This window comes from Macrosteles quadrilineatus, unplaced genomic scaffold (genome assembly GCF_028750875.1).
Source record: "Macrosteles quadrilineatus isolate MER2022 unplaced genomic scaffold, UCM_ALF_1.0 Scaffold_1__1_contigs__length_201487025, whole genome shotgun sequence".
Taxonomy (NCBI): Eukaryota; Metazoa; Arthropoda; class Insecta; order Hemiptera; family Cicadellidae; genus Macrosteles; species Macrosteles quadrilineatus.
Window position 1 is genome coordinate 176,506,072 of NW_026542594.1, and position 20,215 is coordinate 176,526,286.

General features: G+C 32.5%; 1 protein-coding gene across 9 annotated transcripts in view; it reads left to right on the forward strand.

Annotated features, from left to right (window-relative positions):
* The window catches only part of LOC128990621 (calcium-activated potassium channel slowpoke-like), a 145,416-nt gene that overhangs the window by 112,865 nt on the left and 12,336 nt on the right, over nucleotides 1-20,215 (forward strand). For 7 of the 9 annotated variants that reach the window (XM_054413164.1, XM_054413155.1, XM_054413137.1 and 4 more), the window contains 9 exons: nucleotides 1,887-1,949; nucleotides 6,567-6,596; nucleotides 9,236-9,368; nucleotides 11,505-11,561; nucleotides 15,798-15,969; nucleotides 16,142-16,223; nucleotides 16,735-16,877; nucleotides 17,619-17,802; nucleotides 18,236-18,352. In XM_054413164.1, the coding sequence (XP_054269139.1) occupies nucleotides 1,887-1,949; nucleotides 6,567-6,596; nucleotides 9,236-9,368; nucleotides 11,505-11,561; nucleotides 15,798-15,969; nucleotides 16,142-16,223; nucleotides 16,735-16,877; nucleotides 17,619-17,802; nucleotides 18,236-18,352 (981 nt within the window). The remainder of the gene's footprint in view (nucleotides 1-1,886; nucleotides 1,950-6,566; nucleotides 6,597-9,235; nucleotides 9,369-11,504; nucleotides 11,562-15,797; nucleotides 15,970-16,141; nucleotides 16,224-16,734; nucleotides 16,878-17,618; nucleotides 17,803-18,235; nucleotides 18,353-20,215) is intronic. The other 2 variants (XM_054413121.1, XM_054413129.1) reach the window with 1 other exon arrangement.

Below are 20,215 nucleotides of genomic sequence, written 5' to 3' on the forward strand. Positions count from 1 at the left end.
CTAACACAAACAAGACAGAATTCAATACGGGTGAACCAAACAAACAAATGGAAATTAATACACAAGATACTTGGAAGTGAAAGATACGATTGGCAACTTTAACCTGAAGACTGATACTCAATTTGGTAGCACAAAACAGCTGTGGTTACAATTAAAATACAACAGTTTGGTCTGGTTAATTTTGAAAATTTTAATGAATGATATTTAATTTTCAAGATTTTGTTTTCCTTAAATAGCACCATAGCCTTCTCTAATACAAGGCGTTGGTGTTTGGCAACATTGCACTGGGCCGGTTTATTGCCATGGTAACAATAGTAATAACAGACGTGTATACATAAACCTTGGGTTGAATCTTCATTATGAAATAGTACATTGCCTCTTTTGTCTCGCCGCAAACCTTGTTTTGGAGGAGGCCATGATACTCTACTCACAATACTCTACTCTCTTGCATATTCAATCAAACTATAAAACAAAACATTTCAGGACATGGTGTGTGTTTTAATGTGTTAACTGTGTTTATATGTACAGATTTACAGTTTTAATATTCTAACAATTTGTAGTTCTATGCACAGTTTGCGTGGATTAGTAACATGCTCTTCATAACTGAATTAGCAACTTACATTCAAAGAAAACTTAATTTTAAACGATGTATTTTATATTACAATTCCTCATAAAAAAACAAGAATAAATTGTGTTGTCAAAACATTTGTTGCTAATTCGGTTGTTCTGGATCAGGTAATGGTAGTGTTAGATAATAAAAGATTTTTTCAGTAGGATCTTAAATCTGTTTTCAATTCATTTTGACTAGTAATTATTGTAAATACAGATTTAAAACAATTAGGTTAGTTTAAAAGCATTTATAGCTAGATCATTTAGTAGTAAATGTTTAATGAAAATAGAATGCGAATAATATTTTAACTTTTGTAAACATTAAAATATAACATAAAAACTGTTTGTAAATAACAGAAATATCTAGACATTATTTTTAATGTGATTATGATTACCAACTTTGGTAATAATGTCCTTCAGAGCTAAATCAATGGTATGTAACTTATTGACGACTAAGACAATTAATGAACTAATCTTTCACTTTGTCATCTTAATTTTTTGTATATTAATTATTAAATTTAGCGAATCAATTTCAACTATAAAAATTTTGCAATTTAAAGTAAATAAATACTTTATAAAAGCTTAAAAGCAATTCAAAGTGTTGTTTAATAGTGTAGCTTCAATTTACTAACAGTACTAGGAAGAGTTGAAAAGTTTTAACTTATTTTCAGAGACACTTGTTATGGTTTCCAGTGAGAAAATTGTTTTGCTGCAGTCTTATTTTGTGGTGAAAATTTGAATAGTGCAGTATATTACGTAGTTTAATTAATTGGGATTCATAACCAGTAGAGTTATATATCGGTTTCAATTAGTTGACATACGTTGTTTTTTAAGCTAGTAAAATTTTTTAGTTTTTTGACAACTTTGCTAAAATTTTGATGTAGTCTTCCACTGTCAAAGTAGACTTTCTAATATTGGTCTTTAGGTGATGCGATTTGTTGAGTTGGCAAAAATAGTGGCTGAAGTTTTGGATGTGGTGTACCAATTGGGCAAACCCCAGTTCAATCCATCGTTGGCTACTATTTTTATAAGTTCAACAACGTGTCACCCCCTGGAGGACCAAGATTTGACAACTTCGCTATAGTCTACTCAATATTCTCTCTCCTATTTACTGGTTGAAACCAGCAAAACATGGTTCTCGCTGCCGACCATCTCGTGTCTCTAAGAATGATCTTTTCGACTCTACCGAGTTTGTTTATTATACTGTGGTGTCTAGTGTGAGAGTGAGATTACATTCGTCGTGTGTGCATGGTGGAATGTATTTTGTCTTCTTACAGATGATCATCATCCCCCTCCTACGTTTACTCCGCCAGAATTGCCCAAGAAGGTTCACCTTAGAGGTATATTACCTTCCTTTTCCATGTTTGTGCACTTCGTTCAAACAGCATCTTGCAATACGTTCTTATTTTATTAAAAATATTCAAGTTTACCGGCAAAGTCTTTGTGGGTGTAAAAGTTAGAAAATTGAGTATCAATTATTTCTATTAGTTTTTTTTTTTAAAGAATCTTGTTATTACAAATATACTTCTCAATATATTGTAAAATCTCTTTCATGTTTGGCAAAGCTTGAGTTGTCTGATTCAACTGAATTTATCTGTCATATAGTAAATTTTAAAATGTGCATTTTAATCACTGCTTTACTATAGCAGTCTAAAAACAACTGTTTACAAATAAATCATCCTAATAGGTCATAATAGGTTTTTAAGTACCTAATAAACTAATAGTAAAATTCACTTTAGTAGCCCCGGAGTGGCAAATATTGATTTGCTACTAATTGGTTTTACATAGCCAATCATCCACATGACAGGTTATCCTGATGACAGGTAATCCAATTATTCAAGGTAATAATAAATAAAAAAAGTTATCTTCAAAGGCACTCAACACAAGCAGGACTGGAAAAAGCTTTAAAATAGGCTTTAGCTGATCCATAAAAATGGTAAATCTCTAATAAACTATGTTTAATCTACTAATAGCTTTGCTGGACATAAAAGTGTATGTCTCCTAATTGATATTTCAAAATTGTGAGTTAGCTATATGGTATGTATAACAGACATCCCAAAAATATTAATCAGCTGTAGTAGTTTTTGTGAGATCTTAAATTAAATTAGTGGACAGGTTGCACCAAAAGTGAATAAGTTTGATTCAAGGCAGATTAAATTAAATAAAAATATTCATCAGGCTTTTTTTCTTGTCTTAATTCAGATTTGTTAAAGGAACAAGCGACCTTTATAATCAATTTAAAATCAAAAGGAACGCAGACCTGAAAATTTGATTTTTCTTTGAAGATCGAGAAGGTCAACAAAAAAATTACTGGTGAAACATTGATTTAATACTTGGTATCAATAGTTTGATAGGTAAAGTTTTACTTTTGGCTCAAATGCGGTACATGTTAGAGGAAGATCCTTTTAAGACCCTGGCTTTGGACTAGGGGTTCAAAACAGTTTTTCCATTTATAATGTTTTACTTGTGTCATGATATACCAGAATGTAAACTAATTCTACTCCACAGAAGGAGTAGGATTAGACATTTGGTGGGAAGGGAGTGTCTTTCAACCCTAGAGCGAGTTGATCCTTACTGATCGGTCCTGTCTAAAACTGAAGGCATTTTTCACATGCTAGTATCTATAACCTTTGATCCAAAAGTCAGTGTTCCAACCTATTACATAATTTAAAAGCTGCTTGGATGAAACAAAGAACACTATTTGGAAAGACAATCTTTTCTAAGACTATTTACTTTATGCAAGATGCTGTGTTAAACTGAATTTAAATTTTAAAAACTTTTACTTTTTCTTTCTTTATACCAAATTGTTTTCATTCTATATCTCTAAGTAGAATTTTATCCTTAAAATCCTTCTGTCTTCCCTCCTCTTTTCCTAAATTTTTTCTCTATTGCATGGCATTTTAAGTTTGGTGCTGGTTAACTTTGAGAGGGCTCATTTAAATGGTAGTATTTCAGAAAAATAATTGTCTGTGTAACTATTTGAATTTAGTGATTTAATATTTTTGTTCTATATGGACACATATTTTTTGTACTTCTTAGTTAGGAAAGTTAGGAAGAGTGACGGAAAAGGCCAACAACTCTGAGAGTTACACCTAGTTAGATGCTAGTGTTGATAAAGTAATTAAAATACTTTAAACTACTGAGATAACTGTATAAAATTAAAAAATGCAACAGTGTTAGAGAAAACTTCTTGTTTGCAAGCACATCTCGCTTGTCACTCTATTGCTACGAGCTAAACCAAAGTTTTGTGAAAAAATGTGCCCTCTTGAATGTTTTGAATGCTGAGTTTCGGATGTGGTGTAATTTATATAGTTTAAGAAACAGTCAGATATCAATTGAGAATGTAGCTTACACGATACATCAATAAGAAACTTCGACTGGAAATGTGTCATGACTTCTTACTTAGTAGTAGTTTCTTCTACGTATTCAGAAAAAAAAGGAAAACGTTTTCTGTTTAGAGAGATCGAGGGAACTTAGAAAGTAATCGATTTTCATTGTTGTCAATTATTGTAAATTAAAAGTAAATTTTAATCAGCTGATAAGATGTCCTTAATTTTTATAAAAAATAGTTATGGTGTTTTTACACCATTGTTTATGAAAAATCACTATTCTAGTTAGCGTTTTAGACTGTAGTAAATAGAGCAGGGTCAATTCTCTCCTTACTAACTGGAATTTAAGTGGGTACAACTGGTGTCCGTTTTAAGAAGTAAGTGCATGAAGAAAGTTCTTCAGTCATCAACAATGGGAATAAAAAAAAAAAATGAATACCTTTATGCAAACTTTTTAAAGACGTAGATAGCAAATAAAACATAAAAGTTACATAAAGCTTGATGTTTATATAACAAAATGGTACACATACATAAAGAAATCAAACTGATCAACACACCATTATTTTTGTTTTCACTTATCTACTTTACAATTGTACATACCAACTACAAATTCACTTTAAATTCTTATCTTGTTTGAGTTTGTGTTATGCATTTGTACATATTTACTTACATATGTTTATTTTCACCGTGTAATACTTGTAAATGTGTATGTTGTAAGTTAATTTTACAAATTGTCTTACTATACTTCAAGAAAATACTTTAGACCAGGTATTAGGATGACAATTTAAATTTTAAAAAATTACAAAAGAAAATAAACGTAAACAAATTTAATATATAGTAGGAAGGATTCACGTTTCACAACAAAATATGCGGAAACATTAAAATATCGACAATGCACTATTAATAGTTTGAAAATCGAATAAATATCCTTTTAAAGAAACCATATATTACGTTACAAGTTTCATGATGTAAGTAGGAGGGCTGGTTCTAGACATTTTTCTAGAGTAAGTAAACAACATTCCGGCCCCCTGCCATCCGTGAGGGTTGGAGATAGGGAGGTGTTGATTCTCGATTGTGACTCTCGGATTCTGATGGTATCGATATCATCAATACCATCAGTGATCATTGATTGATGGAATCAACGGTAAAAGTCAACGCCGATACCGATACCTGTCGTATGAAAGATCGTGTGATTGAAAAATTACTGTTTAAGCCATGATCGAGCATGACAACAATGCAGTTTCCGTGACTGCGGGAAACGATGATGTCTAAACGGGTGCGGGGGCTTATCAAAATTTCGCTGTGATCACGGAAGACGATTTGTTTTTATTAAAAAATTTTGTTTTGTCCTAGGACGCTAGGCACGTGCCCTTTTTTCAATTTTTTTCAAATTACTTCAGGCTAGACCTAGGGGTTACGGCATTATCATTGATCATTTCATTGATTTTTTGTTTAGATAATGTCAATGTCTCTGTTACTGCAGGTAATGACTGCGGAACCCAATAACAATGTTTATTACACAACCGGGACAAATTATCTGAATTTTACCAAATCAGGAGAGACAATAATGATGTCTACACGACTGCGGGAGTTGTTCTTAATTTTGCCGCGATCACATATGACGATAATAATGTTTGCGTTACCACGGAAGAATTTTGCGGCGATTACAGGATATCATGATGATTTCCACACTGCTGTGGGAAATTACCAACATTTTTTCACAATTGCAGGAGATATTGTTGATGTCTACACAACCGTGGGAGATGTTCTTAGTGGTTTATATTAATGCCTGTAGTCTTGAGCGCTTAGGTGCCCCTTTTTCCTTTATGCTCTACATGACCGCATACTTTGCTTACCCCTTAAATTGGCCCTGATAAGTAGTAGTACAACACCAAACTGTGTTTAAGCTACACATTTTAAGTTAGAAAGAGAGAGATAGAGAAAAATAAATCCTTATTTCAATAATTTAAAAAATCAAACTTGTTTTGTGCTATTTAACATCATTTTAGTACCTATAAATTCCTGAGTCTAAAACGATATAAATTTTTTATAAAACAATAATTTGCTTTTATTTTGTGAGTTACTTAGTAATCTTACTATTTATGGAAACTATGAAAAAATCACAGCTCATTATTGAAAACACAATGTATTAGATAGTTTGCTAGCCTACTAAAATAACTTTGAATAAATGAAATAATGTAATAATGAACCGCGATATATTCAAACTGCATGCATCGAAACCTACATGAAATTATGTAAAAATGTGCTGTGATATTCAAATTGCATGTACCGGTATGTAAAATTTAACCATGTTGTAAATTGTAGACATGTACAAACATAGTTTCGTATGAAGCATGATTTACGCACACTGTTGTCTTCAGTTTAGTCTATGGGTCTATGTAGGACTATATGTGGGTCAATGTGAGACTATATGTGTATCTAATGTAGAATAGAAATGGGAAAGAAACAAAATAGAACCATAACAACGGAATCCTTCTCCAGGCTGTTTCGTAGGCATACTAACAAATCGCTATAACCTGACTGATCCTTATCGCTGTATTTTTGTCTCTGTTTAGATTGTATATACAAATGTGTTTGTCTGTGTAATAATATTGTTTGGAAATACAGGTGAAGCGGGCAGGGATCGTGAAGATGCCTGTAAGTAAATATAAAAAATTCCCAAAATTTGGCACACTGAAATAAAATTGCACCCATCTGGAATAAAACACTGTTTAGCAACAAAACAGTTATACAGTACCCCCCAAAAATAGGTTTAATTTATTAACAAAATAGTAACAGAAATATAGATTGCAATATATGTAAAAGTTTCAAAAAATTAATTTTAAAAATCTCAGCAAATATAAGTGGGTCTACTAAGTCCAGAATTACCGTAGTTTTTAGGACCTCAGAAACAAAACGTACCATAATAATTATTGATTGGCACAAACTTTGTGTGTTGATTTTTTTTTGTTTCCAGAAATAGTTGCTCCCAAACTACTACCATATTGTAGTAACAGTCAACAATTTCTTCATTTAAATTAGTATTCATTATGGCAAGAACTTTTTTAACAATTTGTTTAGAGTACTACTACATTTTACATCAATTATATAGATGGATGAAAAATGTAAAGTAAAATTTTGCATTTACAATAAAATATTTTAGTAAAAACAAACAAAGCAACAGCTTACCCATATTTGAGGAAATTGTTGGAACTGTGTTTTATTCCAGTTTGTTTCCCCTGTACAGTTTGGCATAAAAATCAAATATCTAAACTCAAAATAATTATGTGAAATCAACAAGGATGATTTCCAAATTACCATTTTCTTAGAAGTATTTTTTTAGGGAAAAAGTTAAAATCTTTAAATATTACTGTAATTACTGAAGTTTTATTATTCTATCAGAATTTTATCCATAAAGCTAAAATTCATAAACGGACGAAACTAGTGATATTTTTCTATTCAACACGATATGATATACATTTCCCCTTGGTAAGATATTATATCAATCACAGTATCTTGAAATATAGTTCAGAAGAAGAAGGAATTAAGGATATAACGGTCAATGGAGAAAGAAGGGGTTAGATAGTTTGGGGAGGGGGAGGGGGTATTTCCCAAATCGGGTCAAGTTCAAATTCCTCAGATTCTAGAAAAAACCTCTAGAAATTAATATTGGGAAAAGAGAAGAAAAATCACCTTTCTTCAAGTTTTAACTCCATATTTTTAACCAAAATGCAATTTGATCTACTCTACATGAAGTATAATTTGATTTACTATGGCACGGTAGTCCATTTCAAGAATCCACTCTAAAATTGTCTGGTATCACAAAAAATCCATCAGGTCATTGAATATTCTTTTGCCAAACTGTATGGTTATTTATTGACATATTTATTGTGCATAAGGGACATTGTAAATAAATATGTTTCTTATTTTAATTACCGATTTATTTGTATACACTGCCATGATGAACTGGCGGATTTAAGTCACCCGTTACCCTCTTTATTTGTATTTGGAGTGATTTTTGGAATGTGATATTTTCTATAACACCTTTTGGTCAAGTATTTATTTTAACAGTAGCATACAGATATTAATGAGTGAAGGTGTTACATCATTAATTGATCTTTTTCATTTTGACTAACTTAAAACTGTTATATTTAAGTATTGAAATATCTTGAGCTATGCTCAATTTTTCTGATAGAGTATTATTGTAATATTCTGATGATTGTCCAATCGCCTCTTTCTACTACCTCACCTTTTAGGTCTGGTTTATTCGGTAAAGTCTTACTATAGCTCAAGATAAATTACTTTCATAGTTAAAACTTAATTACTGCATTTTTGTGTGTCAGAGGTAGACTAGACACGTCATCTTGTTTTATTTATGCACATCCCTCCTTGTATTTAAACAGAAAAGGAGGTATCTGTAATCAGGGGTCTCGATCACTGGATTATGGTTTTTATCATACCTTGTAATTTGGTGGGGCTTCTAAAGTTTTTTGACTTCCAAAAATGTAAAACAACTTTAAATAGAAGATCATTATATTTCTTTATTTTGTAATGGTTAGTAATATTTAATAACACATACAGACAGTTTTAATTTGATTGCTTTATTAACATAGACAACATTTAAACTACATCTTGATATTCCTCAATTATAAATTTAGTTGTCATTCCTTCGCACAGTTGTTAGTATTTTGATTTTTTCATCAATTTAAATTACACAATAATTTTTTGTGTTCATTGAATCTTCATACAATTTTTAGTTGATCACCAGTTTACAATATAATCAACAATTGAACATCTTTATAATGCTACAATGCTAAAAATCAGGGCAAATTTGCCAGTTTTTCACCCATGATAGATTTTAGCTTTTGTATAAAAAGCAAAAATTTCCTGGGATTGAGACCCTCTTCTTTAATGGACTTAACATTGCAGTTTATGTAGGGACTTAAATGTTAGTGAAAAAATTGAAACAAATCTCCTAAAATATAGATTTTGCTTAATTTATAATCTGTGTTCTAAAGTTTTTGAAATGGTAAAATTAGTTACTTTTGTAAAGAAACTACCCTCAATATTTCAAACCACTTTAATTTAGAATTTAGTGTAGTTAGGACTCGGTCAAAACTATTTTGAAACATTATCTGATTCAGTTTCTTCCAGCCAAATTATAAATAGTTATTCAATTTTTCTATAATTTACCATACGGTAGATACAATTTCATCAGCTTGAAAATGTTCATTACTAGGCTTATTTCATCTCTCTAGTAATTTAACCACACCAATAATCTATCTTTGGTTGTGCAGTAGTTGCGAATAGAAACCTGAGGAACACTCCTACAGCGATGGTCAACTCTACGAAACAAGTAAACAAAGTGAAGCCTAATGTCAATCGTACACCTAATGACGTTACGTCTCCGAACTCCAACTACAACAACAGGCAAGTACCAACGAATACGTCAACAAACAGAACTCCTTTAGTTTCAAATGCTTTGAGAGGTTGCATACATCTATTTTCCTCTGATTTTCCTTCACCCAATCTCTGCCATTCACAAGTTACACTATTTTTAAACTTTATTGTATACCACACTGTAGTCGGAAGAGGTGTTGACTTCTTAAATTTCCTTAAAGTACCCATAATTATAATTCAGATTTAGCATCATCATTTCATGCTTGGACACGATTTCCCAAACTCATGAATACATTTCCTATTCAGTTTTTTTTTACATTGAAATCAAACAAATTGGACGTATTCAAGGTGTTCAAAAGGTGTACACAGTTTACCTGTTACCTATTATAGGCATAGCTGGATGACTTTTTTTTTGTTGAAGAGTTTTGGAGATTTCACTCACTTCATTTTACATAATTTTAGCTAACATAATTTTATCGCCTCATCTGCTTGCATGCTGTACTAGCATTTTCATAGTTTGATTTTTGACTAACAGAGTAATTGCCTTATTCATTCATGACAAATTCTTGACTTCACTTCTTTCATCTTGTCTTAATTTCATTTTACCGATCCTTTGTTATCTTTACTTGCAAACTGTAACTTCCGACAAAAGAATGAAGTATAATTGTTTAATAAATTTGTTTGAATTAATCTAATTAAACAGAAAGTTTGACTGGAGCTGAGAATTCACATTTATTAACGAAGCCTACAGTTGGATAGATTCGACAGCAAAATTTAAACTATCAAATTGTATAATAAACAATTCATGACAAATTCTTGACTTCACTTCTTTCATCTTGTCTTAATTTCATTTTACCGATCCTTTGTTATCTACACTTGCAAATTGTGACTTCCGACAAAAGAATCAAGTAAAATTGTTTAATAGATTTGTTTGAATTTATCTAATTAAATAGAAAGTTTGACTGGAGCTGAGAATTCACATTTATTAACAAAGCCTACAGTTGGATGGATTGACAACAAAATTAAAACTATCAAATTGTATAATAAACAATTTATACAAAAATCGTCAATACAAATAACTTCAAAATCTTACTAACTCATTACCCCTTAGTGTATTGAAAAAGTACTATTTTTTTCAAAACTTTTAAATTCTAGTTTTTGGTGGAGTTGTTTAGGTGTTCAAAGAGGACAAATATATTGTTTTGTGATGTCTCTGTGTGTATGAGTCGATGTGTAGAGAGCTAGGAACTGCACCAGTTGTTTGAAATTCATGAATTTTGGCATCTGGAAATGACAAAACAATTTTTTTAGGCTTTCATTAATAGTATTTATGGATGATCGACAGTTGAAACCCCATGAAATAATAGAACACAATTGATATTTCTCAAAAACCTTTGTTACTATTTGCTATTAGTTGCACAGTGTATATTTAAAATTTGTTCTCCAAATCAAATGACACCACTTGCATTTCTGTAAAATTGAAATATCGATTACGATTAAAATATTCAATACAGCTAATGTTTGACACATCAATACTGTATGATTGTCTGATTAATATATTAATTTACTCTAATTTGTAACTTAAAAGTGTTAAAATGTAAGAATACTGTTTTAACCGTAAACTTTTAATAGGTTTTGAACTGAAGGGTAGAAAGTATCTTAATATTCAGATTTTAATTTTATTTGATAAGAACCTGCGAGTCAAAGAAACAATTCTACGATAAAGAGATATAATATCACAACTACTTTCACCATAAAAATTTGCAATTTGTTCAAACGAGTTAGTGAATAATTTTAAAATATTTCTATCGGAATACCTTTCATAATTACCAAAAATGTCTCTTGCACAGTTTTTTTTCGACTGTAATTATATTTGATCAAAAATGCTTATTTCTTTATCCTCAGGTAGCAAAATACAGTTTCAAAACGAATCACTATTTCCAATTTTCGACTATAAGAAGTGAAATACATTCTTGTTAAAATGTATCCTTACCTCTAAACAAAATTAATACTTACAATTCTAGTTACTCGAGTCACAACCTTCATCGTTACAACTTTTAACCATACTAACCCACTGTAGGTAAAGTGAAAAAGATCGTCAAAATGCGTTATCCAGGAAAAATGATCAGCTAGGGAGTTTCGAAGTGATATTTTTACTTTTTCCAGGAATCAAGAGGACTCATATGCCGGGCTCCATCTCTCCTATGAAGTCAAAAAGCTCATGTACGCAATCTATCTCTTGTTCTATCTTTCTCTGTTCTGTCTGTATTAGGTATTGCTGTATAGTGTCGAGAGGGCTGCGTGCATGTTTGATTGCATGTTTTAAAGCTTTAAATGTCTAGGTCGTAGCTTCTAGGTAAGTCAAGCTTGTAAATTGTTAGTTAGGTTAAGTTGTACAAAATGGGAGAGGTTTAATTATTTTTGTGTATTCAAAATGTGTTTGTGATTTTTGTATATATGTTATAGTTATGTCTTTTATGTTAGAATTAGAAGTTAGGCTTTGACGGTCACACATAATAACATTATCATGACCAAAAATGTCATGTTACTAACATGATGTGAAACGGTTTTACTCGGAAGGCTGTGATAGTGTTATTCTATTTTGTTTACTAATTAATTTTACTAAACTTATCAATATCAATCTGTTTTGTAGATAGGCTCAAGACGAACCTTGCTCGTTCAATTACTTTTTAGTTTTGCCAAACTAGTCATTTTTTTAGTGAGGTATTAATTTTTTTAAAGCACAATTGTTTTGATTGCTAGTAATGGTGCTAGACGTACTGCACCAGAATTACCAGAAGTTAGCATGGATATTTAGCCATTATTGCCTCCAAAGCTTGTTAATTGTTACATTAAAAGTAAAAAAAATGCTGCTTGAAATTGAATTGAACTGTGCTCACAAGATCTACAATTATTATCTTCTGTACATATATTATCAGAAGAGATCATTCATAAAGTATTTACAGTCTCTCCAATATACAATGTAAAATGTTATAAATTACAGATAAGAGAATCAAATATAGTTTGCATTAAATTCTTCCAAAAGGATTTGAATATAAATGTATACAATATATATATTCTTCCACTACAATATATTTCGTCTACTGTCTACAAATTTTAGAACTACATTCAAGAACTGTGTAGATGTAGATTTAGAAAGTGAAATTAAGCATAGTATTAGTGGTTTATGCTCTAGATTTCTTTTAGCTTGTACAAAGTAGATAAAAAAGTTTATTTACTTATGCAGAAAAAACTTAATATTTTTAAGTGCTCATAAGCACTTGCATCACATAAAATTTGAAAAATCCTTCAATTTCAATGAAATTTTATTAAAAAAGTATTGTAAATATAAAAAAATAATTTCTTTCTATGACATTTTATTTAGCTAGCTGGTTTAATAACCGATTTTGGTTTAGTTATTCTTGGACTCTAGTTCAGAATAGGGTTGGTTTTGTTTTGGATAGGAGAAGCACGTTTAGCTGTACATTGGGTGAGTCTTCTCAATAGATAACACATTTATATACACATACACACAGAATTAGCTTGTGTATGTGTACACACATAGAACAAATGTGTGTGCAAAATGTGTTTCTAATTGAAAGACTCGCCCAAAGTACAGCTAAACGTGCTGTTCCTATCCAAAACAAATTCAAGCCTAAAAAAATAGTGTATGTTTACATTTAGATTTATTGTTTGCATCATTGTCCCTTCATCCATTTATACAATCAATGGTCATATTGCCTGATATTTTCACTTGCAAAGGTATTGTATATTTTTCTTAAAAACAAAGAGACCTAATTATTTGATGAGTTACATGTGTTTATAAAATGTTGTGTAAATGGGCAAGACTAGCTAGGGATATAACTAAATGTTACCCTAGAACTCTTCCCGATTCCCATTGAGTATGGTGTTTTGAATGGAAAAAGTCATCGATGTCATTTGACTGGTAAATTTGTTTTGTGTCGGTAATATTTTAGTGATATTTTTTTTCTGGCAGGGTTTTACAACTGTTTAAGAGTAAGAAATATCTGTTATAGGTTAATGATAACCACAAAAAAAAATATTTGGCAGGAAAACATTAGTTAAGATATACAAATAATTAGTTTCATCAATAATTTTGCTGCGAGTATGAAACCAAGATGATAACAAATAGCATCTAACTGTTAAAACAGTTTTTGATGCATAATCTATGGATATGAAAACTAACAGTTGTATTGCTCCTCCATTTTTATACACTTGAGTTGTCGGATGTTTATGGTTCGCATGATTGATTTTCCCTTAGATTGAATTTGTATTATGGGGAGTAAGATTCAATATTTGGGCTACTGTAAATAGTACCAATAGAAAAGAAAAACCATTGGTAATAGCATAGCCTCCTCTAATACATCAAGGCCGTGGCCGGTGGCGACGTTGTACTAGCTGGCCTATTGCAAGGTAAAAACAGTATTAACAGAAAAATAAATCTAAACGTTCGCAAATAAACGCTTCCTATGAGTTAGTCCGACATCTGTTCCGGTAGGTCGGGACTTGCTGCTGCCTTGTATTAGAGAAGGCTATGGTAATTATACATTTAAATATTAATAAATTGAGAACCATTTTTAAAATATAATATTATTCGGTAAAACACAACCTGGGTAGTATTAGGTGTCATCTTCCTGTGATTTGATATTAAAATCTTTAATTGGCTGCAAAAACCTACATCATCAAAATTGTATGTCATCTCTTCAATTCTTCGTTTGTATCAGGCATATCCTTCTTCTTTGTTTGTATCCTAACATATTAAAGCAGACAAACATAATTCCTTACACCAAAAAAATAACCCTGAAAATACATCCGTTTATCGCCCAGTATCTGTTCTTCCTTCAATTTCTAAAGTGTAGGTATGAAAAAGCCGTCTACTTACAATTATCAGAGTTTTTGGAAAACTTTAATATTTTGGATGATAATCAGCATGGATTCCGGAATGGGAGATCAGTTTTAAGCGCAACTGTTTCTTATCGAATTAGTCATTGAATCAGTAGACAAAGGACATTATACAATTGGCATATTTATGGACCTTTAGATAGTGTGTGGACCTTTAGCGTTAGATAGTGTAAAACATAGTAAATTACTAGAAAAACTTAAAATAATAAATTGGAATATCTAAAAGAGCTTTTAACTGGGTTTCTTCCTATTTGACAAATGGGTCTCAATTCCTGGAAATTACCTATTTGACAAATCATAATAGAATTATTAAATCATCATCAACTTATCAACCAATTAAATTTGGAGGGCCACAAGGTTCAATTTTGGGGCCTTTGCTTTTTTGTGTTACCTTAAGGGCGTGGAAGGTAATTTTAACCTACAAGCAAAATTATAAATTATGTCTTTACGCTGATGATTCTTATTTGATTGTATCATCTAACTCTCCAGAAGAAACTGAAATTTTTTACATATGAAGGATTAGAGAATATTGGAAACTATTGCTACATATCATAAACTTATTATTAAATTCACAAAAAAATAAATTTATAAATTTCAGAACAGCACGGAACAAAATTACAAAAGATTCAACAATAACTTACAACTCAAATAACATTCAAATCTAAAATCAAATCAACTTTCTGGGCTTAACAATAGATGAAAATTTGAATTGGGATGAACACACGCTTTAACAACAATTAACTCTGGAATTTTCGCATTATCAATAATGTCCTTTTATTGTAATTTGAAAACCATAAAAAGAATATTTGCTCATATTCACTCTCATCTTTCATTCGGTTTAGCATTATATGGATCAACATAAAAATTAAATATGGATAGCATTCTGAAGTGGCAAAAAGAGGCTATCAGAATTATGTTTAAGCTTAAACCAGATGATTCGGCAAAAGAACATTTTAAGAAATTAAAAATTTTTAAATTTTATGGGCAATATATTTATGAAACAATTCTTATAAAAAAAAATGAATCTGAGCAAGTACTTAATAATAAATTCAGTGCATTCGCATAATTTCAGGAGGAAAAAGGAGTTTGTCCAGCCTCACAAATTAAAATATTTTGAAAAAAAACCCTCATACACTGGTAACCGTTTTCTAAAATTGTTCCCTGAATTTATAAACCTCAAGAAAATTCTAAAAGAGCATATAATAAATCTAGCATTATATTCTTTTGATGAGTTTTCCACCTCCCATTAATAGAAATAGTATTTTTATTTTAAGTATTCTGACACTATTCACTGTACCACCAATGTACATGATTTATGATGAATAAAGATGTTTAAATATGAATATAAATATTTTGAACTAAAAAATTGCATTCTTACTAGCCTACAGTTTATTTTTTTATCTTACTCCTACTAAAACACAAGACAGAACAGCTCAATTAATCATAGTACCGGTAGCTCTAAAACTAAATCATTGTTTGCTTCATAGATTTTCCTCTCTTTAGCAAAGTACTTATCATGTGATAACTTTGTTTTAGGCCCACACAACGAGGCACTCCCGGCAACAACGTCAACAACAATGGAGGGTTGACGGTGGGCATCGCTGATGACCAAGCCAAGGATTTCGACTTTGAAAAGACTGAAATGAAGTATGATTCCACGGGAATGTTTCACTGGAGTCCGGCGAGAAATTTAGAAGACTGCATTCTGGTAAATAGAATCTTGTTGAATACATTTTAAATTGAATTAAAATATTTTGGCTATATTGAAGTCCATCACTCATTCAGCATGGAAAAAGTTAAGAGCGCAAACATTTTGTAATTATTTGTGAAATGAATTGAATATGTTAACTCATTAACTGACATTTCTGTTGTGATCGTAGGACCGTAACCAGGCGGCGATGACAGTTTTGAATGGCCATGTTGTGGTTTGCCTGTTTGCCGATCCAGATTCACCCCTTATAGGTAAGGAAGAATATTGTAAAGTTATTGCTAGAATTTTGCTGTAAAGAAGTATAGATCTTACAATAGTTTCTATAAGGATAAAAGAAAGAAGTGAAGACTTGCTGGAATCATCACTTTCAATATCTCAACCACTAGCCAAAAAAATAATAATGCAATTAGTAAATAATAAACCCTTTTGAATTTTGGAAAGTATAGTGTGCCACATCCCCCTACCTTGGAAACCCTCTTTCCCATAACTTTCTGATCAGACTGGTTTGTAAACTTATTGTTGTCAACATGTATGTTTGCTCACATAATTCAAATTTGATTGGAATATTTTATGAGAGTAATCATCTTAAATACTGTACAATGAATAAATTCATGAATACAAGAGCCGTGTTCCTTGCATAAAATACACTATCAGGAATTTATGTTATCTTGCATGTGTGGTCTTTTTTAATGTGAAATTCTACTTCTCCAACTAGTATCAGCACAACAACAACAACACTTTTCAACAAGAATTTTTCAACAGGTCTTAGAAATCTTGTGATGCCGTTGCGAGCTAGCAACTTCCATTATCACGAGCTGAAGCATGTAGTCATCGTCGGAGCTGTTGACTACATCCGTCGGGAGTGGAAGATGCTGCAGAATCTACCCAAGATATCAGTGCTTAATGTGAGTGAAACCTAGCGATCATAGACATGATTTATCTAATTCCACCAATGAACAGTGTTATTGGGTTTTTCACAAAATCTTCTCCTTTGAGAGAATATTGTCTCTGCTAATTGTACGGTAATGATTTTAGATATGGGTAGGCCATAGAACAAGTAGAAAAACACTCTGCACACAATTTTTCGTCCCATAAGGGACTTTGTCAAGTGTAGAGAAAGAGTTACAAAATGGCTGCTGAACAGCCATGACAGCAGCAACAACACAGCAGCTTGACAAAGTCCCTTAGGGGACGAAATATTGTGTGCATAGTGTTTTTCTACTTGTTCTATGGCCTATACCCACACTTTCAAGGTAAGCTAGCTGCTATCCTCCTTTTTCTACAATTTAAAATCCTGGCCTAGAGCCTTTCCTTCAAAAATAAACTAGAATTTGAATATTGTCAGGAAGGTTTTCTTGAACCTATATGCTGTATTTTTACATGATTAAAAAAAGTTTTAGAAAATAATAATTTAAATTTACTAAAATCCGTTTTTATGTATGAGTATGTTTTCGTCGTGATAAAAAGTATTGTTCATAACTTGTACCAAAAGTAATTTTCCAATATTCCAACACTTGCTTGAATTATTCCCGTCCTCGGCTTCAAATTGAATGTGAGGCTAACTCTTAAATGTTCGGCTCCCCTTGCACAAGATATCTTACATAATGTTTGAGAAAACTTAACCACTTAATTTTGTATTTTGACAGGGTTCACCTCTCAGTAGAGCGGACTTGCGAGCGGTGAATGTAAACCTGTGTGATATGTGCGTCATCTTGTCTGCAAAGGTGCCTAGCAACGACGACCCCACCTTGGCTGACAAAGAGGCCATCTTGGCATCTCTCAACATCAAAGCAATGACGTTTGACGATACCATCGGTGTTCTAAGCCAAGGTATGTAGCCTCGTATTGGGTAGCTTGTAAAAGAAAACACTGTGTTGTATTTACTTCTTTAACCTTAAGTACCTTTGTCAAAATCCAACTCTTAAGTCGAAATACCTATCTTTAAAAAGTATAAATTGCAAGGTCGCAATTTGCATGCCATTTAGCATGATATTTCCAGTAATGTTATAGGATGGGAGTACATGTATGTGAAAAGGTGTATACAAGTGGAATTGACTCTGCAAAAAATGTTACCAACAACAACCTCCTCAAGATTAGAGCCTTCCACTATCTAGTATCTACCCAATCTTGAGTGATAGGTTATAGTTTTGACTAATGTCTAAAATATTTATACTAGAATCAACATGAAATTGGTATAGTGCATTGTTAGTGTTTGGAACTTTTCATCTTTCCACAGTCTTTAACTCAGATTTCCATGTTTCAGATGACTCGGGTGTGGTCAGTGCTCGTAACGAACACGAGAACTTCACCCCTGGTGGCGGCCCCATCGTACTACAGAGGCGAGGATCTGTGTACGGGGCCAATGTTCCTATGATCACCGGTAAAGTGTTCATAAAGTCAACATACCTATTTGTAAAGTACACGGAAGACATTAGTTTGATTAATTTATCCATGGTGATGTTAAGTACTTTTTTGGTTCACCGGAATCATGTTCATTTGGAAAAGTCTATTTGTGATGTACAAGAGCAATTCTCTCGTTATTTTCAGCAAATTTTGGTTATTAGAAGTTTCATATTAAATTAAGTTACAACAATTAATCTTGTAACAATTATGTAGAGAATCTGTGTGACTGGGTGATACTAATTGAATTGGTTGAACATGTCTGTGGAATAAGATTATGGAAGAGTGGTATGGAAGCGTGCTGGGCCCCAGGAACGGATTTCCCACTAGGCACATTAGGCCAGTGCCTAGGGGCGGCACCCGTCATGGGCGGCAGGCCCTTGACGGGTGCCGCCGCTTACCAGTGCCGCCGGTTAAGAGTGCCGGCGCTTGTGGGTGCCGCCGCTTACGTGTGCCGCCGCTTACGAGTGCCGCCGGTTATGAGTGCCGCCGGTTACGAGTGCCGGCGCTTGTGGGTGCCGCCGCTTACGAATGTCCGGACCCCCCCCTTCCGGTCTTAAATATAATATATTTTTGTTAAATTAAATGTAAAATTTTATAATTATACTGTATTGACGTTGGGGTTGATTATTTTCAATGCCAAAAGAGCCAAAAAATACCGTTTTAGGGCCTATATTTTTAAAACTCATCCCGGACCCCCATTTTACCTGGGGGTTATGGAATACCTCCCAGACTCCCCGGTCGGTCGACCCCCCCCCCCCTATTTTGAAATCCTGGCTACGTCACTGCTGTCATCGTCATTGGAGGCCAATTTGGTTTTTACGGCCCTAGGGTCACAAAACCAGTTGTTCGCTTACTTAATTAAAACATCAATGTAAATAAAATATACAAGCAATATCCATATGCATTTTATGTCACCGCTACCTCGCAACTATTTTTAGTATTTTTGCTGGTTCCTCTATATTATTTCTTCACATAACCTCTAAGTTGTAGTTGTGTTAACTGTTATATTATGTTATAATATTGTGCATTTATTGCGTGAAAATGACAACTTATGACCCTCAATTTTGTATAGTGTGGTGAAAAATGGCGTTCGTACCACGGGCCGAAAGGGTTTTGCAACTCTTGACTTCGTCTTGAACTTAAAAAACTATCTTGAGCCGGCAAAACCTCATTTTCGGTCCTAGGTACGAAATATACTATGAAGGGGGCGGCACCAAGAATAGTGCCTAGGGGCGAAATATGTATAAATCCGTCTCTGCTGGGCCCATAACCCAGAGGTCCAAGGATCGTAACCACGCTCTGCTACTAATTTGTAACAATTATGTTGAGAATCTGTGTGACTGGGTGATACTAATTGAATTGGTTGAACATGTCTGTGGAATAAGTTAATGGAAGAATGATATAGATGCGTGAGGATTGGGATATGGAAATATAAACTAATAATAACTATGAGGTGGAGAAATTAGGAAGGACGGTTAACTGTCTATTTTAAAAGAAAGGTTTTACCCTGAGGTTGATCGTGCCCATTGCCGTTAACACCTTAAGCCAGCTTTTGATGAGCTGTGATTTTAGTAATTTATACTCGTAACAAGTAAATCTTATAACTAACCCACTACCTGAATATGTAAGAATTGCATTTACAAGATTACAAATTAATGAACTAACAGTGTAAAATGGAAACTGATAGAAGTAAGGTAATTTATCAATGAATTAATCAAATTGACAGCACATAATTATTGAACAATTTAGAACCATGTGAATTTAGACTTTGTTTTGATAAGCTGATGTCAGCTTCTGTAAAGGAGAAGACCAACATTTTAAATTGGAAAACCTACATCCT